This window comes from Procambarus clarkii, chromosome 13, assembly GCF_040958095.1.
Source record: "Procambarus clarkii isolate CNS0578487 chromosome 13, FALCON_Pclarkii_2.0, whole genome shotgun sequence".
Classification (NCBI taxonomy): domain Eukaryota; kingdom Metazoa; phylum Arthropoda; class Malacostraca; order Decapoda; family Cambaridae; genus Procambarus; species Procambarus clarkii.
Window position 1 is genome coordinate 17243314 of NC_091162.1, and position 23690 is coordinate 17267003.

A 23690-nucleotide genomic window follows, 5' to 3' on the forward strand; every position below is an offset into this window, starting at 1 on the left:
TAACTTGAACTCATCATGCAGCATTACGTGCAACGACGCGTCGTGCTTTGAGCAGCATATTTCCTTGTTTTACAAAGCATATACCGCTTAAATTTACAAATTCCGTAATGATTGAAATGTTTTAATTATGTCGCTGTTAATATATAACCAATACGACACAATATTTAATACTAATTCATTGCGTCGGGGATTTGTAAGTTAATTCTAGAATTGGCAAGTTTTTATTTACTATATGTCTGCACATGGTACCACTAGTTAATGTAGGGAGAAATACAATTAGGGTATTGTGGTGTATCAGTAGGCAGAGGGTGTGTGGGTTGGCATGGTGGTGGTGGAGAGTGCCAGCGTGGTCTCTGTGCCGCTCCTCACATATATACCTTTATTTCTCCCCATGCTGGGCGTGACCGGCACTGGCCTGCCTTTCGCCAAGTCCGCCATTCCTAACCCATAACGCTGAAAAACTGCGCCGACGAGTCACTCGTATTAAAGGCATAAAATATACAACTTTATAGCAAGTATTTCTGTGACACATCACTGGACATCCAGCTCTAAATACGTCCATTTTGCAGGCGCTACGCGCGCATAGGCCTCGGCAAAAATCTATAATTTCCGGCAGACAGAGACGTGCACCTCTCTGCTGTGGAAGTCAGTCTCGAATTGTTCACTTACCGTAAATACAGCGTCTATTTTTAGAACAGAGGAGCCGAGTCCCACCGACCATTCCCACAACAACAAGAACAGCTGGCTGATGACGTCATGTATTCTTACGCCAAGGTCTTCACGTCTATCAAGAAATCACTCCATTTTACATTTTCAGATTACGTATATGCAATTTAATGGAAGCTATGAATATATTTGCATCAATAATAACAGCAAAAGTAAAAGAGTTTGGCTCCTATATTAAATAAATTGGTTGGTAACTAAGGAACTTGATTTGGGGAGGAGTGTTGTGGGCGGAGCTTAGGTTATGACGTCACGGTGGAGGCAACAGGTGGTGGGAGGTGTCAAGCGCCGCCAGAAATAATTCATCGCCGGAATTGACCTGATGATCACCATGTGTCTAGTGGCCACCCCACCACGGGGACAGCAAGCCGGCGACTTGTCAAACGTACACCATTATTCCCGATACCTTTTTTTCCAAATGGATTTTAGAAATACAGTAATGTTTTGGCAATTACGGATTCGCAGGCGAGTAGGCGTGGATCATGTATAACATTTATTGTTTACTGCTCACGCTCAATAATATGAACAATTGGTTTACTGAGACTTATATAGACTATATATATAAATGTAGTAATTTCCCTTGTAAATTGATGTAAATATGATCTTTATATTGTATATTATTTAATACAGAAAAACAAAAGTAGGCGGTTCCAAGGATTTAATTCATTGCGTCTGGGGGACAGGCGACCAGGGTGTATATATACATGTGTATGTATATATATATATATAATCTGTGTATGTATAAAAAATTATATCAAGGTAGAACTACTGACCCTCTCCAGGATGCAACCGCACAAGTTAACTAACTCCTGGGTACCTATATATATATATATATACTGCTAAGTGAACAGGGTATTATTGATTAGAAAGGCGTTCAATCATTGTCCCACCCGCGATTCGAACCAGGAATTTCCGATTTGATTCGAGAATGAACCCAACAGTTCTGAAAAACATTTTTTGTCCTACATTGTGGCTTTTTGAGCTTGAAGCTTTTGCTCCTTGGGTGCGTTACATGTCCTTTTAAAGTGTTCTGTATGTTAATCTTCCTAATTGTTTTTATTTTTATTTATTTATTTATTTTTTTTTTTTTTGAGATATATACAAGAGTTGTTACATTCTTGTACAGCCACTAGTACGCGTAGCGTTTCGGGCAAGTCCTTAATCCTATGGTCCCTGGAATACGATCCCCTGCCGCGAAGAATCGTTTTTTCATCCAAGTACACATTTTACTGTTGCGTTAAACAGAGGCTACAGTTAAGGAATTGCGCCCAGTAAATCCTCCCCGGCCAGGATACGAACCCATGACATAGCGCTCGCGGAACGCCAGGCGAGTGTCTTACCACTACACCACGGAGACTGTAAATATATATGTATTATATATACAAGAGTTCTTACATTCTTGTACAGCCACTAGCACGCACAGCGTTTCGGGCAGGTCCTTAATACTAATTTTCCCCGGAATACAATCTGCCAAATCGTTTCCCATTTTACTGTTGGATGAACAGAGGCTACAGTTTAGGATTGGCGGCCAGGATACGAACCCAGGCCAAAGCGGTAACGAAACGCCAGGCGAGTATCTTAATCACTCCGCCACAGGAACTTTCAGGCTTCTTCCCTAGAACTGGCAGCAAAGTGTAATGTGCACCATAATATACTTATATCGCGAGTGGTAATTTACTGTACATCCCATACTCATCCTGCGAGTGGTAGTTTATTGAGCATCCCATACTTATCCTGCATATGGTAGTGTATTGAGCACCCCATACTCATCCTGCGTATGGTAGTACATTGAGCATTTCATACTTATCCTGCATGTGGTAGTTTACCGAACTTCCCATACTCACCCTGTAAGGGACAGTTTGTGCTCTCAATGCTCAGTGATCGGAAGCACAAAAGGATTAGGGGACAAAGAAAGATCTTGATCGTATCCCAATGGTTGCCTGACATCAGCTTTTACAATTGAGCTGCACACCTTATTTAATATAATGATAGCTAGTAATTAACAAACTACACCAATTGTTATGATAATATATTACACACACTGGAGGCAAATCGTATTAGTAATGAGCAGTATTGGATATTACAGAATAACTATCCAAAAAAGGCACCAAGCCGTGGAGGCTATTTAGTAGTTGTCACAGACATCGAACAGGTTCCAACTATCATAAGTGAAGATGAATGTTGTCCAAAGTACGATCCACCAAGGATTTTATCGAGCGACAAATGACATGGATATAATAAGAAAAGTTGTCCGCGTATCCTGTAAATTAAAACATTCTATAAAATCCGAGAGTTAGACAAGGTTGTGACATTAATGAGAGCAGATCCTTGATCCGTTAAGTATACATAAGGTAATCTTGTGTGGCCAATATGTAGAGCCGGGACCGTTTTCCCACTACCTGTTTTGGTGTCGATGGATATTCAAGTAGGCTCTAAATGCCAATACAAGAACAACAACATAGGACGAGCGATATCAACGGTATCTGATTCATCAGATTCTATCGAGGGACAGACGGGAAACGAGACAAACACACCGCGTCCAACAGCCAGGTTGACCAGTCCATTAACCAGGAGACCTGGTCAGAGACCGGGCCGCAGGGACCTTGACCCCCGGAATCACCGCCAGGTAAGGGTCCACTTAAGAGGCAACAGTCAAAGCACGGCATAAGCGAGTGAGGATGTTGCTAGGCTCGTACGAAGTATCAAAGACAGTAACGATCACGACGGTCCTGTAGACAAGATGCTGGTTTCAACACAACTAAACCTCATGCTGCTGGAAGACAGAAGAGTTAGGAGACACATGGTCACCACATACAAAATTCACAGCAAAAGTCTTAGTCGTAGAGAACTTGAAATCATGATTAGTGGCCCAGGACAACACTATCAATCGCAAGTTGAAGTTGGTGATGAAGGACAAGGGAGTTGTCACCATGACAGCAGCGAGATCAACGAAGGCCTGAGAAAATTCCAGAGGAGAGGGACGAAGGAAGATTATTTAAGGCAACTAGGGAAAAAGTAGTTCTCAGAACACTACCTTGTGGCAAACTTTCATATTGTTGGAAAGAACAAAATGGTACCTTGAATTTAAACGACCGACAAGAGAGGAAGCTATGAAGGAAGAGCAGCAGATGGCCACGATGGCCGAAAGATTGTAGCTGGGATAAAATACTGTACCTCCAGGTTGCATCCTAAGTCTTTTCCAGGTAAAAAAGAACGGCAACCACGGAGGTATTAACAATGATGATAGTATGATCTCAACAGTTCATGCCACTGGCAAGAACTGAGGAAGACTGGGGTTCTACCATCAAATATGATCATAACTACTCGAAGGGTTTGACAACAACCACCATGAGGGGATCGAGGAATTTATTCAATCTGGAGGATAGAATAATCTTGGAGCTTGAGGATATATTGAATAGCCTCATGGTGTGGGAGAATGACGATCAATGCTGGCATTTTATTGCATATTTTTGAAAACCCAAAATGAGGTCTTACCAATGCAGAACATAGCAGCTAGGACGCAGCCGTTTCCTGAGAAGGGGCCACAGCAATACATGTGCCAGTACAAATGGGGTTAAAAGCAACATAGGCACCTACAGAGTTAACAAGTACATACGTATGTGTAAATTATCAGGGCAATGCATGCTCATTATGACGTATCAAAATACTTAGGCCACAGTGAGACCAAACAAATCATGATGTAATTATCAAAGAAGGCACGAAGCCAGGAAGCAAGGTTTGAAAGAATCATGTGGGTTCAAGTGGGGTGATGGCACCTCGATTCCCCATTTCAAACGTGGTAAAAGACATAGTTGTCGTAAGAATCAAAGAAGGCACCAACATAGTTGTCGTAACAAAAGCTGGAACTGTTCCAAGTGCCAAGAACAGGATACCTGATCAACCAGGCTGTGAGCAGCCAAGTTACCAGTCCAGCAACCAGGGAAAAATTGAGGCTCAACCCTGCCAAGGAAATCATTGGGGAATGGAGAGGATCAACAGACTGAACCACAGTTCAAACCTGGTCTGGGCCAAATATAGTTCGATCTTCCATTAGTCAAACTCTAGTGCCTGGTTACACGCTTCACGAGTCCAAGTTTGGGAAGCAAGTTTGTTTATGAAATGCATATGGTGTATTAAAGTTTGGGCCCTGGAGCCAAGGGATACCGCCTTCCTAGGCCAAGCGCTGCCCAGCAAGAGAATGCATCATCCCAAATCATTTTTCCATACCATCTTTTCAATATGGAAATTTTACGGCATCATTCTCCAACTCCAGTGCAAACACGTCTTGATTCCTCTTACCCCAGCCATCACACCTACCTACTCGAGAGCAGCCCCCTCATGAGCAACCCGTCAGGTGGTCTGACGACCTGAACTGGCACCCTATGTGGTCTTTGCACGTACAACTCTAGAAGAGGCAACTGCTTACTGGCCTCAGGGAGTCATACACGAGCCTCCCCCTCAGAAGGTGAAACCCTTGAAGGGGTAATATATAGCACACACATTTAAATATAAACAAGTAACATTTACATTATGATTAAGGGGCACAGGAGTATCATACTTAATGGCCAATCCTTGTGTGTACGTCTTTTCATTATGGTTCCTCATTCAATTTTCTTAATATGAAAACTGCCGATATCACCTAACCCCTTTCAGTATCTTGTAATCATTTCCTCTGATACTTCCCACCTAGTTAGATCGAGCTCAAAAAGTGTTACAGCTTAGATCCTTTAACTTTGGCACTAGTCTTACTCTGAATCCAGCTAATCTTTACCTTGCAAATCTCACTTGTACAAGTCTACTACCGTTTGTATTTATGAAAATTTAAAATCTCCTTTATATAATGGGCAAACCTTTAATGTGCAAAAAAATGTAAACTCTTAAGGGATAGTCACTTATTAATCAACTAACTAATGGACATGTCTAATTCTCCTGCGGAGGTTTACACTTACAAACATCCATATAGAGAAAAACCATCAGCACCCTATAAATGGTTCTAACAGAACTTAACATTTCATTGCTATTACACAATTTGTATATACTTCCAAATACATACTTATAATGGCATTCTTTTAGATTTAAACAAAAAATAAAAGATAAAGTCATACAGAACAATGACCCTCTTCGTGTCATGAGAAAAGCGGTTAAAGTGAGTCAAGCAATAAATACCTCCATGAGACAAGGCAAGTTGCAACACCAATATCTAACACACAAGTCTCAACCGAAATGACTACCAATTGAACTATATTACAATTTTACATACATTATGTAACTTAAAAAGACCTTCGTAAAATGCTGAAATAGCATACAATACCTACCTCGTACTGTACATAACTCAATTTATATATATATATATAATTTGAATGTAGTTTTGTGCACCTCATGTCCTATGACATGCTAAGTGGAAAGAAATCATAAATAAAAGCTACTGATAAAACCTGCAACAGCTATTTCAGCATTCCTCAAAGTTATCTTTCATCAGCAGCTTTTACTCAAATGATGCCTTGTACAATAAGGTATCCCCAATGCTAAAGGGATATCTAAAGGAAACTCTGCACTGTGTACAAGAACTGGAACAAGCACCTGACATTGCATGACCAGAAAAATAACCTTGTGCACTTGGCTTCCTCTAGGTTATTTGTGAACATTTGCAAGTTTAATAAACATTGCTTCCTCTAGGTTATTTGTGAACATTTGCAAGTTTAATAAACATTGCTTCCTCTAGGTTATTTGTGAACATTTGCAAGTTTAGTAAACACTTATTCTAAACTATTTTAATGTATGGAATGCTGAAGTACAGCCCAATTTGAGGATAAAAGTATTTGACTGTGCCAAAACTTGATATTAAAATAGCAGCCAATGCCTAATTCTGATCACTTCAGCAAAAACTGCCAAATGAACTGTGCTAATGAAGGTCCATCATAAACATAACTATAAATTGGAGGGAGATTTTTATTAGTCTCACAACCTTTAGTGCTGCTGCCAATAACCCTTAGACACATGAAAAATACAGTATATGTAAACTTTCTTATCAACAAAACCTTATTCCTGAATAATATTCTCATCTTTACAACAACTTATCCTCTTATCACGAATCTATTACAAATGTTACCAGTTAATGGAGCCAAGCAATAACCTCTTTCTCCAAAAAGCTATTTTTTTGGTGAAACATCTAAAGAGAATTTCTTAAATTCTTTTCAAAGAGCTTAATTCATCAACAGAAATAGTTATGATCATAAGTATTCTGTCTTGGAAATCACCAGAGCTTGACAAGACCAACAAAATGTAAAAAATCTACACTTTTTCTCCAATAAAAAGCCAAATTCTGGTGGTAGGCTATTCGTATAATGCAAGTCCCAATTTTTCCCATTTATTTTATGGACATGGTAACAACGAAGTTGTTTTGGCCAATTATTTAACGTTATTCTATTGTCATTCTTGGTCTTCATTTGCGTCTGCGTGTCTGCTGGTCCACTTCTGGCAGCTCGCTCACATCCTCCTCCGAGCTACGTTTTGCTGAAACACCAACATGTCCTGCTTACATTAGCAACCTTTGTCTACCAATCAATATTTCCAAAGGAGTACATTATGTACAATTACCTACAAATATTTTACAATTCATTCACACCACAGAATAAAGTAGAAATGTTCAACAATATTATGCACAACATTTATGTTGCACGAAAGTAATTTCATCAACTTACAGTCATCTTTCCTTCCCTTCTTTGTCTTTCGCTCGGCAGCCTTCTTGCGTGCTGCAAGGGCCTCGGCCTGACGTTCCCTCATTCTCCGAAGATGAAAGTGGATGAAGTTCCACATCATCCAAGCCTGAATCAAGCACACTGCTACTAGGGCATTTAACCTAGAAAGAAACATTAAATATCAGATAGTTTGACTTTAAAAAAATATTTAATTTACAATACAGCTGTACATGTACTGTATTGTATTGTACCACAAGAATAGAACACTAACAATGTGTAATACAATAATACAAGTACCAGTACTGTACATTATTAAATGCATGCACATGCAAGCCGATGCATATTGCCTAAAACAATTTAATTACCTGATAAATGGTGTGTTGAAGTTCCCAGTTTTAGTGTCTAGTGACTGATCATCATTTGTTGCCAAACCATAATGGAAAGTTAATATTGCCACTATGATGCTGGCCAGTCGACAGACAACAAATATTACATTCCACACACGGAAACCTGCAATTTAAAAACCCTAATTAAATATTATAATTCGGCACAAGCCAAGACTGAACCAAGAAAACTATTAATACCAAATTCAGTAATTAATATAGACGTTTGCTATGAATAGAATGCCTATACAGTATTGTACTCCTAAAAAACGCAGGGACCTAACATAACTCCTTACCACATTTATCGTACAGTTCAAAACCAAGGAAAAAATATAAATAACCTGTATTTGCAGCTGCATTTTTCTCAGCAAAGTAAAGGAGTCTGCAGACATGAAGGATTCCCTCTTCCACAAATCTTAAAGTCAGCAATACAAGTGCCACACGATTGAAGCTGAAATACAAAAGCAATATTTTAATGGAAACAAAATTCAGCCTTTAATTATAAAAAAAACTTCTTGGCACAAACTTGCTGTATTCATTGTGTATAGTATGTTCCTCACCAAGTATAATTACTGTACTTCACTTACTTTAAAACGTAGGCTGCCATGCAAAACACCAAATAGAGAGAGGCATGCTGAATCTTGGCTGGCATTTCTTCACGTTTAGTCTGTATAAAGATAAGACAAAAATTAACATCAAAAGGAAAAATAATAATATTTTCAAATGTGTGCTTTGTGGTTTTCAAATGTGTGTGGAAGTCTGTGTTTAGGATTATCAAGGCCCCCCCCCCCCCACAAAAAAAAGTCTTTTCCTAGGTAAATGGTTCCCAACCATGGCTACATGAACCCCAAGGGGTTATTGAAGAATTTCAACAAGGCCATTAGACAAATACTATGCATTGTATTGTACTCTTTAAAATAAAACCCACTTAATGAGCGAGTTGAGCCAAATGTCTTCCGTTATCATTTACATGTAGCAGTAACTGAAAATAACAATGAAAGGCTCGAGATACAAATTTATGTACCAATTACAGTAATAGCTACTGGTAATTTTGCAAGCTCGATCTATTTTGTTGTAGGAGTCCTCGGGTGAAAACATAATTGAAAAAGTTTAAAAAAAAAAGTCAAAGTTTGGAACCACTGCCTTAGGCCAATGACTGACCTTCCCCAGGATGTTACCCTCCCATACCCCTACCCCAATTGCCTAACTCCTGGATACCTATTTACTGCTGGACAAAAAGACATCAGGCGAGAGAAAATGTGCCCTACTATCTGTCCTCGTGTGGGACTAACTTGGGACCCTCGGTTGAGCCAACAACTACAGTAACATACAAACAAATGTGGCAATATATCATTCACAAATCTGCAGTTTTACAAGGAAAATTTGCTTATTTTGTAAATAATATGAGTAAAATTATATAAAGCTCAACTTGAATCGCCATAAAAAAAGTTAATCAAACCAGCATGGCAACAGTCCTGTTGCCATGAAACAGGAGACTTGTCAAGTACTACCTAGACAAGAATGTAAGTAGTTGTATTATTCATCTCTTGTCCTTTAATCCTAAGCAACCATTACAGTACATTCTTTTTAATACATCAAGTGCCAAATTCTGTGCTGTGTGCATTTGCCTTTTTTGGGGTGGGGTGGGGGGGGAAGTACTGTACTGTGTTTAGCCCATTAGAGTTACTACAATGGCAAAGGCCGAGGTGCTACAATGCCAATGCCCAATATCAATTATAGCTAAAATTATTTTATTTATATGATTGTGTTCTAAGACAAGTAAATATGATTAAGTCAAGATATTAAACCAACAAACCTTACAAAAATTAAAAACAAAAACTAAGGTAACCGCTGGGTTACACTGCTCAATTTCAATTAAAAAAAATATCACTAGTGTGGTTTTCAAGTCAAAACAAGGCAGCCTCATGCTACCCCACAGAGGAGGGGAGAACAATACATTGTTGCACGTTCACAGTCTGGCAAGGCATTTGATACAAATGTGAACGAAAATTAAAATAGCCACTAGCTGCCATTAGACATTCCACCGGTATAGAAGCCAAGCTGGAAAAATAAAATGCAAAATCATATCAAACAGGAATTTATACATCAAAATTACCTTCTGGAAGTAGAGCTCTGGGTAACAGTGAAGCCAATAAGACATCTGTATTATGAAGAAGAATTTCAGCATGAAAGACATCTGCGCATGACCGTCGGGATAGTCTGCCCACAGTGAAGTTATGTCCACCATTAGGTTATCCCTAGAAATATTAAGTACACTATAATGCACAGGCCCAAACTGCACTGTATTTTTAAGTATTAGAGCAAACAGCATATCCATAAATTTTAACACATTTATAATGAGATTCATAATTGAAGACAAGTTTAAAGAAGGAAAACCTGGATCGTTGGTTCATTATGAAATTTCCATCAAATCTGATTTCATGTTTCTGCTAATTTGGCTTTTATATTTGTAATTAATCAAAATAATGCATTTAGATTTCACTATTTTACAAAGATTGTATTGTAAATTGTATAAGCAAGTTCCCCCCCCACCTCCCCCTAGACATATTGAGACCTATTTTGAGGGTATGCATAACACTGTTTTCTGTGAGCGCCTGAGTGCGGCCAGACTTCCCGTTACCTAATAATGCTTATTGGATTTTCTTCCATACATCATTTCTGAGGCTTAGCCACGTAGTATGGTGAAAGTACAACTACATCACACAAGGGTAAGAGGGACATCTTTATCATGGTTAATCAAAGTTATTAGAAAAAGATGACAGAGGAAGGCAGCTGGCAGTGGAATATGACATTGATAATGCCATTTGATAAAAGCAGCTGTAGTATATTTAGTTAGTAAAATGAAATATAAACCAACAATGAAAAAGTTACATAAATGCACTGAAACTTAAGCATGGCTAATGGTGCACCCAAATCTGTACTTGAAAGACTGGTATAAAACAAGGCCAATTTAGGGTGATGGCAGAGGTTTAACAGACATGACATGCTTAAGACATGATTTGGCTCTGAAGGTGCAAAGTGCATATGGTTCCCGAGGCAGTTCTAGTACTTGCCACACTTCCTGTAAAATAGATTACTGCAATTGGCAGTCAAACCAGCAATGTGGTACTCTTCCACATTCACACAAAGAAATCTATTATAATATTTATTAGAGTACATTTACTTTAAGTGTAAGCCATCAGTGTCCGCGGGAAGCGAGCTCTGTATTAGGTTTCACCAAATAATTGGTACTACATGCATTTAAATGCAAGAAAATCAGCTACATTATACTGTATAAAGTATTATGACAAATGAGGATTGTCTCATTTTGTTGAACTACTGAACTACAAACAAATCCCCAAGAGAATAGATACAGTACTTACTTAACGAGGATATTAATGCCCCAAGCAGCAGATACAGCAGTAAAAATTAGGAGTTGCCCAGATTCATTAAACTTGCTGTGCTTAGTCTTGCTCAGGTGCAATTTACGATTAACTTTCTGAAATAAAAATTAAACATTACAATTTGTAAAAATCAATATTAAAAGTGCTAAGTAATGGGCAGTAAAGAAAATAATAAAATTTTACTGCCTACATTAAATTTAATTCTTTATTTAATCTGAATAATTGCCTGGGCATGTGACATTGACATACAACACATGCAAAACCTTTGAAAACAAAGAAAAACTGCCATTTTGAAATCCCTTAAAAGATAAAGCTTTACTTTGGACCTTCCATTAACCTCTCATTCCTTTGTGCAATCATGCAGCATTTCTGTTTTGGTCTCATTCTTTCCTTGAATCAAAATAGGGATAATTTTTTTTATCTCCATTGACACCATTTTAGTTTATTTCAAGCAAAACAGAAAGGGGGGAATAGAAGCTACTAAATGTAGTGAAATGGCCTTTCTCTGGAAACCCCCAGTGGCTCCCCCAATATTAGCTCTGATATCACAAAGCCTCAGGTAATCACCTTAGGACTGGAAGACCAATCCTTGCTTACCAAAATTCTGGACCGTAATTTGGCTCACTGTGCAAAGTAAGAGGAGTGAAAATCCGAGCACAACCCAAAATTTAGACTAGAAAAATACCAGAATGCTTAGGCTGAACAAAACTATCAGCTGTTTGAAGGAAATTAGACACCAAACTAATCAAGGCAAATTATCGTTGCTGCAGGGATAAATCAAATCCCCAGAGGGAGAGGGGGGGCTTGTCCCTAATGCTGTCTCTGCCAGCCTTGCAACCATCAGCACCCTTGCACTTCTGTAAATGCTATTTAACAACTACCTCATGAACAAATGGTCATCCAAAATTTGTCCAAATCTAATTTTTTTTTTTTTTTTTTTTTTTTTTTGGGGGTCAGGCTCACCTTGATGTACAGTGTACTTTAAATGGCAAGCAGTCCAAGGGGTTAAAAGCTGGAACTGATGAGGAAACCAAAACAGCGAACAAATGCTAGCCAAACTGGCCATCAACCCTACCCGAGGTAAAATCAACATAGGAAGCCAGTGGCAACGCTGCAGAAGTGTCAAAAGACCAGATGGGCAGAAACCTTGTTAAACTGCAGGAAATTGGCATCTACACCACACACCGTTTACAGTGCATGGGTAGATGCCATGCATCAAAGTGCCACAACCTGAAATGTAACTCTGCCCAACATAAATCCATGTGTAAAACAGCCCATACCCATAGGAAAAAGCACAGATTTATGCACAATCACTACAGATTTTCCTTTAATGTTAAAAACGTGTGGATATTTAGGTCTATTGTATTTAAAAAAAAATTACACCACAATCCTTCAAAATTCTTAAGGACTTTCTTTGAGCGCTAGAGTTTTGAGGCTCCACTGTACGTTATTTGGCATCCGGTTTTAATCCTAGCACTGTTGAATAATCTGATGGGACAAATCTTAAAATATTACGGGTTCACCATAGCCCGTGCTGCTTGGAACTTTGTTCCAGGTAGCGAATCTTTAACAACAACTTAAAATATGGAAAGACTATATAAATGGAAATAATATTTCAAATACACTGTACTGTACTCTCCTACAACACGCACACATACTGTATATAGAATTACATGTAAATTAAATTCTCTTATTTCATATTAGTCCCAAAAAATGTTGATTAAAATTCGCCCATTAAATTTGTTTAAGATTGAGGGAACACTAAATACAGTACTGTACTGTATAGTCTTGAACTGTATTATTTATATATTCTAAGATGTAATGATGCCATATGCTCCAAGATTCTCCTAATTAATGACAAGAATTTTCTCATTAGATAAATATGGTACATTAAATCTTGTACTGTACAACTGTAAGCAGAACTATTTTCTAGAATTCCTAGTAAGATGTCATACAACAATGTGCAGTTTGAGCCTGTGTACTCTCATACATTGCACAAGTTTCAGGCTAAAGGTTAGCCCTAATTGATGAAACAATACTGCATATATGTACAGTGCATGTCAGTGTAACCACCAATCCACAATACTATGGTCATTTTAACTAGATGTATTTTGATCACACAAGTAATTGAGACGGGTATCACAGGGCAGGCATATTCAGTATACACAGTGTTGCATAGGGATTGATTACCATGAAGAATGGATTTACACAACTTACATCAAGAACATACTCCTGTATGATAGCATGCATTACTATGGATATGAGGCAGTAAAAAAACACTGCTGCTGTATCCCTAGTGCCATAGGTGTAAGTCATGGGAGCTTCGGCAGTTTCCATATCTGATGCATTGTGCTGCACTGCAATGAACACTGATGCCAGAGGTGCTGTAGCCTGCGGGAAAATTAGTATACTTTGGTTAAACTGGCAAGATTTTTGTGTACCTATTACATGTATCTAAAAAAATATATATATTTCAGACCAAATTTGTACATTTGGTATATCCCCATACCCATCATATGGGGAGTGGACGCAAAAGTCTCAATGAAGTTAACAAAAATTCCTCATTTGGCCCTTAGCTGTTATTACTCCTTGCATATAATTAGCACTTAATTCATTTCCTTACTATCAAGGAACACTCCTAAAACAAACCTGGATTGCATATGTTAAGAGACTAATACTGTATTCAAGGGTGTCCAGACAGTCACCAAGTAGCACAATGTGTGACAGCTTTCTTTTTGGGAACCAATGACCAACACTTTCACTTTTCCGATGACACGTTTTAGCATCATCGGTACTCAGACAGTAAATGTTCCAATGATGCCAAAATGAGTCCGCCAGATTTCTATTCATGAACTTTCATATATATTTACTGCTGTTATGTGTAATGCATTAAAATCTTGTTTTCCATCTATTCTCTAAAGAAATTATTCGCAATTTTGACATCAGATTTATAGTTATAATCCAAAAAGAAGCAAGAAAATGCAAAATGACTACTGTATAAACATTTTATGCACCACTATGTGGGACCCACCGAGTGTACTAGGTTTACAATTAATGTATGGAGATCTATTATAAATGCACCTTTGGTTTTGCATCTACAGTGGTACCTCGGAATGCGATTGTCCCTGTATGCGAGGTTTTCGGAAGGCGAGGTGTATTTACTCCAAAAATTTGTCTCAGAAGGCGAGGGTTACTTCGGGAGGCGAGTTTGGGCACGAGTTTGTTGATACGCGTACAGCCGACCTAGCGCGTTCGTCGCCCCTCCGCCCCTCAGTTTATTATTGTCTCGCGCTCAGTGACTACCCCCACATCAATTCTTCTCGCGGATTTTCAGTGTTTTGTTGGATTTTTGGTGATTTGTCTATACAATTTGTTATTATATATATCTCACCATGGGTACCAAGAAAGCCAGTGGTAAGGATAAAGGCCAGAAAGCTCATGTGAGGATGACAATAGAGGAGAAACAAGAGATCATTCGGAAGCATGAGAACGGTACACGTGTTGTTGAACTTTGTAGGCAGTACAACAAAGCCACATCAACAATATGCACTATACTTAAGAAGAAAAATAAGATTATGGGTGCTAAAGTGGCAAAAGGAGTAAGAACATTAACGGCACAAAGACCACAAATACTTGAAGAAGTGGAAAAGTTGTTATTAATTTGGATACACGACAAGGAGTTGAGGGGTGATAGTGTTTCGGAGGCCATTATTTGTGAGAAAGCCAGGGTGTTGCACGAAGACCTTCTAAAGAATACCCCTGCAACGAGTGATGCAGATAAGAAAGAGTTTAAGGCAAGCAGGGGCTGGTTTGAAAAATTTAGAAAGAGAAGTGGTATCCATAGTGTTACAAGGCATGGGGTTATGTGATGTGATTATGGAAGGGGACTCCCCTTCCAAACAGTAACTCCTCTCCTCCTCCCCCCTCCTCACCATCTTCCATACGCCTACAGCACTCGACAGCAAGGTAAGTAATAACTGGAACACAGTTTTGTAGGTTTATTTAGATGAATTAGGTAAATTAGGTATAAAAATTTAGTTTGATGTGGGGTTTTTGGGGTAGTCAGGAACGGATTAATTCATTTCCCTTTATTTCTTATGGGGAAATTAACTTCGGAATGCGAGTTTTCGGAAGGCGAGGCGTCTCCAGGAACGGATTAAACTCTTATTCTGAGGTATGCCTGTATAGAGAATTCATTTGTGAGCATTTTGACACCAAATTTATTCATAACCCAACAAATAAGTTGGAGAATGTTAAGTGATTGTAGACAATTTTCACATGTGGCACATGAGCTGCCAAGGGCACCAAAAAAGCTTACAGTTCGGAATGCATGGAGAGATTGGACCCAAGTGTCGAGATCTGACACTGATATGGAATGAAAGTTATGTAGGGCATGCAATGATATTTAATTTAGTATCTAGATCAGAAACTAGGTAGATTTCAGATCATACTCTGGACACTCTTTATTAGCGATTATTCGCACTTTCCAACCATAGTGTCATTCTGCAGTTTAAAAACCACACACCTGCTTATAAAAACATAAAATTCAGTCTCATTAAAAAATAAAAAAGGAACAAGGTAAAAATTAATAACATTCTTATTTAGGCTGTGATTTATATGTCCAGCTATGATCAGCCACATCCAACAGTCTTGTTGACCAGAAAACCAGCCAAGAGGCCTTGTCAGAGATTGGGTCGTGGGGATTTTGATCTCGGAATCGCTTTTCTGTAAGATTCCTTTCAGTTCTTAATCAGTTTTTGAACTATTAACTTTTGAACTATAAATTTTTGAACTTTTGAACTTTGTCTCCTGATAGTTCCCTTCCCTTCCATGCAAAAGCACTGGCACTAAGCTGCTTCAGGCACCAATGTCTGGAAATGGTCATTTTACACTACAACTCAAAAAGTGTTGCCCATTTTGGAAAAATGTGCAGCTTTCCAAAATGATAGCACAATGTCACCAATCACTTATTCAGCTTATTGGTACCTGTGCTAGATGAATATGCTAATGTTACTTAAAAATAAACCCCCCTATATCCAAGATAGTTAATTATTGGCATTAAATATACCTCATGAGAACCTAACATCAGCCCAAAATAGATTAAGATAAATGAAATGGGATTACGACTAGTAGTAGGCAGTAATTGTTTCCTAACATTAGGTTAGGTTTATACATGGCAAAGACAATCCAAAGGAAATTATGAGGAGAAAGCACTAAGCAAGTAGGAGTATGGCAATTTTAAAACCTACATAACCAAACCCATTGCATCCTCACTAACAATACACAGTTTTAACAAGAGAACTTTGTCAAAACCTGCGCATAATTTTACTTTACCCAAAACAAAATGGTTCGGGACTTTGTTATCTGTTGCTGCAATAAAGCCTATATGAACTACTATTAACACTGACTTGTGCAAGATCAGGATAGAATATAGAATAGGTTTTTATTTTTTATATTTTATATACATATATATACAGGACTTCTTATATTCTTGTAAAGCCACTAGCATGCATAGCGTTTCGGGCAGGTCCTTAATCCTAATTGTCCCTAGAATACGACCCGCCAAATCGTTGGCAGCCCCCCCCCCCCCATCCGGCCAACAGCCTGGTCTTGGCAGCTGTTCAATCATCCAGCCTCTGTCTGCTCTGTTCTCTGCTAATCCTCTATCCTCTCGAATGAACAGTTCCCTGGGTATTTATGGGGGGACCCTGGAGCTAGCTCCACCTACTATGTAGATAGCCTCAGGCCATCTACCTACCACACCTAGACAGCGATCTGTACGATGAAAAGACACCACCAACCGTCTGCAATTATCAGCTTAGTAGAAGCAAGGTTAATTCACACGACCTGACCCCTGGTCAACTTGTGATCATTAACACTCTAGAGGTGTGACTTTTTAATTACTACAGGCCGACAGTCTGGCGCCTCAAATCCTGTCTGCCTGACTCATGTTGTAACAAAATATAATTCAGCTAAACACCTTTATGGTGTTACAAGGGGAAGGCTCTCCCCATTATACTACTACTGTATTATGCCGCTGGCATTAAAAAACTAAAGTAGCAGCACAATGATGTTGTGAAAAGACAATGCTAAAGTGACAAGAAAAGAAATAAGGAGGCTCGTCTTACAACTACAGTACTATTAGTGCTATGACGACAGACAGCACCGCTACCAGGAGCGGCGACACTTGCCTATAACTCCCAGACAGTACAGTACTACACCATCTGCTCCCTTATTACAACATATGTTATCAAGTTAAATTTTGCTTAGGTCTCCTTAATATTTTAAATTACCTATCCAAGTTCCATAAAAAGATACACATTGAATTGACATTCACATCAGCTGGCAATTATGTCCAATGGGCTACAACTCTGGAGACAATGAAACCACTTGTAAGTTACCAGTGAACAACACACACACAACATAGTGGACACTTGTCTCGCTTAGGTCTAGGGAATAATTAATTAAATAATTAAATAAATAATTTGAATAATTAAATCATCTTTTATTCTTTTTCTTGCTATGTAACTGATCATTTTTATAAATTTTGCAAGTATTTACTTACTTAAAATTTTCTTAGAATAAGGACCTGCCCAAAATGCTGCATGTACTAGTGGCTTTACAAGAATGTAATTACTATGCTATATATCTTCACAATCCCAATGTATCTTCTTGTATATATATATAAATAACAAAATAAAATAAATAGTAATAGGCAAAGTGGAATACATTAAAACAGGGTACTGCACAGTAAAACTAAATAATTAAACTTGGGCATTTACAATTTTATTTACACAAGACCTCGAAAATAAGTTCACTTGGCTTAATATTAAAAAAATATATATATAGTTACCAATTAATTTGACGTGACACAATTCAATAGCTTATAGACCACTGACAGCTGGGCTAATTTGAGGGGTAAATAAACTAAAAATTTAAACTACCAAAACGCACCCATGCCACAAGTTAGGAAGCCAAGAGCCAGGCCCTACCACAGACACCCTTGACCGGCGTGAATTACCACGAGCCTCGAGAGTGACACTAGGAGTTTGAGGACAACCTTCCCCCCACAGCCGCCCACAACACCACTCCACTCACCTGGAACATCAACCCCAGCACAAACACCATCGCCACGCACGACACGATGTCTGCATGGTTCTGAATGATGAATTCGTGGCTGAAAATGGGTGGGTTCTTGTTAGACTTGCGGACTCCCTTGAGCGCCATGGTTAGCTCGTCCTCCGCCGCTGCTCTTCTCAGCGACTGTCAAGTTGTTTTCTCCTGCTACACGAGACACTTTTTCACTCGGGATCGCGCTTCATCTCTAACCTCAATCGCTAGAAAAATACAAAAATATGCATTAATTTGTATATTTCTGTTTTTTATAATTATTATTACTTGCATTTCATTCCATATTCATTTTTAAATTATTCTATATATTTATTTTAAAGGTGTGAATGAAAGTTTTCCCGAGTAAAAGCAGCATCCAATATCGGCCGGAAGTACGTGGCGACTAAGTATTCAATATAAAACTATTATCAAAATGAAATAAAATTATTTAAATATAACAAAAATTTAAACTAAATTGCTATATTTTCTATTTAAATAAATATATTTAATATTTTTAATTCGAGCTGTATTTTAAGAAGAAAATATTGAAGCTCTTGAGAAATTAAAGATTTAGATTTGATATCTTACCGCGAAATTCAATACATAGATATTGGCCATTATTTATTTAAAGCATATTAGATTGTTTAACATACGTGTAGAGGACCAATTTCTTATTTTATTACTAATGTATTATATGTGGTGTATACTATAACTAATCTGATAACATATAAACACATTTGAGAATATGTGTAGACTATATATATATACTGTATATGAAAAATGATCAATTCAAAGTTGTACAGCATATATTTTGTAATTAACAATTAATCTATATTTTGGTTTAAAATGAAAGGTTCGAGTGCTATTTGAATTTGTATTTAATTGATCACTTTAGATCCTTTATAACTTCAGTAATACTTTTGCGTTTTAATATATATACGTGGAATATATATATTTGAGAGGGTCCGCTGAGCACTTTCTCTAGTGGCGTGTAATACCACCAGCTGGACGACCATACTTATGTGACTACCTTTCAGCCAATAAAATTATGTTTTGTGGTTAACTAATACACTTATTTTATGGCTTTATATAATGTCAGCTATACGTGGGGAAGACGTGAAACTATATAACTGGGAAATGCGTCACCTGGAAGTACTGCCACTCACCTCTCCACACATACACAAACAGACAAATATACAAACCCACATCACAAATACTTATGCAATCATACTATATGTATACACATGCATGTAAATAAAGTCAGACAAAAGCTAACAGATCGATCCTGCAGGAACAAGTAGTAAATACACCACACTTTCACACATATGTTACAAGCACACACACACACACACACACACACTGAGGGGCGCCGGTGGCTGTGTGGACAGCACGCTGGTCACGTAATCCTGTGGCCTGGGTTCGATTCCCGGCGCTGGCGAGAAACAATGGACAGAGTTTCTTTCATCCTGATGCCTCTGTTACCTAGCAATAAATAGGTACCTGGGAGTTGGACAGCTGTTACGGGCTGCTTCCTGTGTGTGTGTGTGTGTGTGTGTGTGTACTCACCTATTTGTGCTTGAGGGGGTTGAGCTTTGGCTCTTTGGTCCCGCCTCCCAACCGTCAATCAACTGGTGTACAGATTCCTGGACCTACTGCATGGGCTCTATCATATCTACATTTAAAACTGTGTATGGAGTCAGCCTCCACCACATCACTGCCTAATGCATTCCATCCGTTAACTACTCTGACACTGAAAAAGTTCTTTCTAACGTCCCTGTGGCTCATATGTGGGTACTCAAGTTTCAACCTGTGTCCCCTTGTTCGCGTACCATGTTGTTGTTGTTATAGATTCAGCTACTCGAAACAAGTTCCAAGTAGCACGGGCTATGATGAGCCCGTAACTTACCTGGCACAGGAGCGGGGCAAGTAGCACGGGCTATGGTGATCGAGCCCGTAGTGGACTTACCTGGCACAGGAGCTGAGTTCGCGTACCACCAGGGTGGAATAATTTATCCTTGTCTACCCTGTCAATTCCCCTAAGGATTTTGTAGGTAGTGATCATGTCTTCCCTTACTCGTCTGTCTTCCAGTGTCGTAAGGCGCATTTCCCGCAGCTTTTCCTCGTAACTCATGCCTCTTAGTTCTGGGACTAGTCTAGTGGCATACCTCTGAACTTTTTCCAGCTTCGTCTTGTGCTTGACAAGGTGTGTGTGTGTGAAATTTTTTTTAGTAACAGTTGATTGACAGTTGAGAGGCGGGCCTCAACCTCCCGCAAGCACAACTAGGTGAATACAATTAGGCGAATACAACTAGGTGAATACACACACACACACTGGGTATGTGACCTCGCGGCTGAGTGGACAGCGCTCTGGAGACAGTCTTAAGGGCCTAGGTTCGATCCCTGGCAGAGGCAAAAACAAATGGGCAGAGTTTCTTTCACCCTGATGCCTCTGTTACCTAGCATTAAATAGGTACCTGGGAGTTAGACAGCTGCTGCGGGCTGCTTCCTAGGAATGTGCGTGTACTCACCCTAATTGTACTCACCTAATTTTGCTTGCAGGGACTGAGCTTCGGCTCTTTGGTCCCGCCTCTCAACTATCAATCAACTGATGTATTAGGCTCTATCATATCTACACTTCAAACTGTGTATGGAGTCAGCCACAATTAATAATGCAATCCACTAATGCATTCTATATACTAACTACTCTGACAATAAAAAAAATGTTTAGTGTCTCTATGACTCATCTGTTCACTAAATTTCCACTTGTGTATTCTAGTGCGTGTGACCCTTGTGTTAAATAAACTGTCATTATCTACCCTATCAATTCCTTTGAGAATCTTGTATGTGGTGATCATGTCCCCCCCCCTAAATCTTCTGTCTTCCAGCGGCGTGAGATTTAATCCCTCATGTCTCTCCTCGTAGTTCATGCCCCTCAGTTCGGGCACTTATGCGCAATTATATATGGACTTCATACTGGAGCTGCACACTCTAGGACTGGTCTGACATAAGTGGTATACAAAGTTCTGAATGATTCCTGTGTGTGTGTGTATATGTGTGTTAGAGAAATATATGTAGTAGACATAACAGAGGAATTAAGTAATTATCAAAAGAAGGCACCAAGCCCGGAAGGCTATGTAGTATAATAGAGGAAAAATAAATTGATTAGAAAGCCGGGGTCCAAGAGCTAATAGCTCGATTCTGCAGACAAAAATAGTAAATACACATACACACAAAGCACTTGTTGATCACTGGTGTTTTGAGGGATACAAATTTCTTCGTCTCAATTGCGTTTCTCACCTTCCACCTATGCAACCCGTTCTCGCAAATTTAATAAGTCAATATTGACTTATTAAATATGTGCATAGGTGACATACTTAACATAATAGATACCCTTAAAAAGATTCATAGAAAACACCGACCTTACCATAACCTATTTGTCCTATTATTCTAACTTCTTTCAATTTAGAGAGCCTGCTCTTGTTTTTCCCCCTTCGTATCTTGTACGTAGTGACCATTTTTTCCTATGAGCCTTCTCTTCTCTAAGGTTGTAAGTTAGGGCTCCATTAACTTGTTCTGAGTCAATGTCTCCTATATAGTCTGATTATCGTCTGTACCTACTGCCCGTTTTTATAAACAAAGGCCAAAGTCCATTCCATACAGCCGCCAAACCCCCTGTTTATGAATGAAAAACGGTTTACACACGACTCACAACTGATGACGTTCGAACATTTCCGGAACAAGTGCTTCGCTCACGACTTTTGTTCGAACCACAACGGTATAAATCAGCCCGTCCTCCAAACAAAGATCCAAAAGTGATTCCATGCACCCGCCAAACCCCCTGTTTATGAATGAAAAGCAGTTTACACACGACTCACAACTGCTGACGTTCGAACATATCCGGAACAAGTGTTTCACTGACGAATTTTGTTCGAATCACAACGCTATAAATGCTTCACCCACATACTACAAATACAAATAATCGCCAACAGAACCTAAACACCTAACCTAACCTATACCTATATATACACAATATGCTAATATATTATAATATTAATTAATATTTGAGAAAATTCCCGTTTTGAATGAACAGCATGTAAAAAATTATGAATGCGTCTGTGGGGTCGACCGCTGGATGGAATGGACTTGCGTCGAGGACGAGTTGTATTATTATTATTAAAAAGTGTAGAGTGGGAATGTACATGTGTAGGTTATGTCAGCGGGTGGGTGGGGCAGTGCGTATAATTATGTTTAATTTAAGGGATCCTGTACATCAATTGCATTGTTTCTGGCAGTATGGGTTCGAGTCACTTCTGGGGTGTGAGTTTTCAGTGGCATATATGCCTGGAGACCGTTCAGGCTTGTTCGCAATTATGTTTAAGTGGATGGAAGTGTGTGGGTGGATATGCAGGTATGTGGCGGGTTATTCCTGGGATTAGTGTGTAGTGGTGAGTGTGGTGTGGTGAGTGTTTAGTGTGGCGAAGGTGGAGTGTGGTGAGTGTAAGTAATTATCAAAAGAAGGCACCAAGCCGGGAAGGCTATGTGGTGAATGTTGAGTGTGCATGGTGAGTGTGGAGAGAGGTGCCTCCCTGGGCGCAGTGTGCGTGTGTGTGTGTGTGTGTGTGTGTGTGTGTGTGTGTGTGTGTGAGGGGGAGGCATGGTGTTGTGCATGAGGGCAGGTGTTGTAAACTATATAACTCATATACTACAGCCTGATAATTACCCGAGTGTAGTTACACCAGAGGATGAGAGCCACGTCCCTCGTCCCGTCTATGTGACGCTCTGGTGTCGGCCCGTCGGGTTAACACCTCATATATTGACATTAAAATATACATACGTCAACACATGGCATATACTTGAGCTGGAGCCGGAGGTATAATTGGTGTGCAGGTAATTAATTATATAATGCCCCTAACGGTTATCGTAAGTAATTTGGGGCTTTATAAAATATACAAATATTGTATATTTACTTGCCTTTAAGCAATCACTGTAATTTGATTCTCTGTATTTGTTATAAATTAAATATTATTATTAATATAACTAATATTGAAAATAATAGTACAGTATAGAGCGTTTAAAGAGGCCGACTTCATGATAAACTCTGGGGAAGTCCTCCCTGAGGACTTATCTTTCACATAACAATAACTTAAAAATTACTAATATTTACTTACACTGCAAAATACTAATAGGAATCTCAGTTAAATGACCATTACATAAATACAGCACGTATCAGTCCTTGAAGCGTTGTCAAGATATCGCAGGGAAAAACTTGCGTACAAAAAGTACATGAAAAAAAGTCTCACATGCCGGGAGGCTAAACCATTTAGGAGCTCCACACACATCCGGGAGCCGTCTCCTCTAACCCCCCCCCTCAA

At 39.0% G+C, this 23690-nt stretch overlaps 2 protein-coding genes across 4 annotated transcripts in view; both read right to left on the minus strand.

Annotated features, from left to right (window-relative positions):
• The window catches only part of Mef2 (myocyte enhancer factor 2), a 653808-nt gene extending 653074 nt beyond the window's left edge, over positions 1-734 (minus strand). For both annotated transcript variants that reach the window (XM_069323723.1, XM_069323711.1), the window contains exon 1: positions 670-734. The gene's annotated coding sequence lies outside the window, so the exon portion shown is untranslated. The remainder of the gene's footprint in view (positions 1-669) is intronic.
• Positions 735-5555: 4821 nt separating this feature from the next.
• TRAM (translocating chain-associated membrane protein 1) lies at positions 5556-23097 on the minus strand. Of its 2 annotated transcripts, XM_045740706.2 has the most exons (10): positions 23039-23097; positions 18307-18545; positions 13426-13599; positions 11188-11303; positions 9921-10062; positions 8392-8471; positions 8146-8255; positions 7787-7931; positions 7425-7582; positions 5556-7236 (listed from the first exon to the last, which is right to left on the minus strand). In XM_045740706.2, the coding sequence occupies exons 2-10, from the start codon at positions 18433-18435 to the stop codon at positions 7166-7168; spliced, it is 1125 nt and encodes a 374-aa protein (XP_045596662.1). In that variant the 5' UTR covers positions 18436-18545; positions 23039-23097; the 3' UTR covers positions 5556-7165. The 2 variants fall into 2 exon arrangements, with proteins under 2 accessions (XP_045596662.1, XP_045596663.1); XM_045740707.2 differs by lacking the exon at positions 23039-23097 and having other exon boundaries at positions 5556-7254; positions 18307-18504.
• Between the last annotated feature and the right edge of the window lie 593 nt (positions 23098-23690).

Coding starts and splice junctions, on each gene's coding strand:
- TRAM (XM_045740706.2), bottom strand. CDS start 18,435: ATGGCGCTCAAGGGAGTCCGCAAGTCTAACAAGAACCCACCCATTTTC. Junction 8,256..8,391: donor ATGGCAGCCTACGTTTTAAA/GTAAGTGAAGTA, acceptor TTTGTATTTCAG/CTTCAATCGTGTGGCACTTG. Junction 7,583..7,786: donor TTCAACACACCATTTATCAG/GTAATTAAATTG, acceptor GTTTCTTTCTAG/GTTAAATGCCCTAGTAGCAG.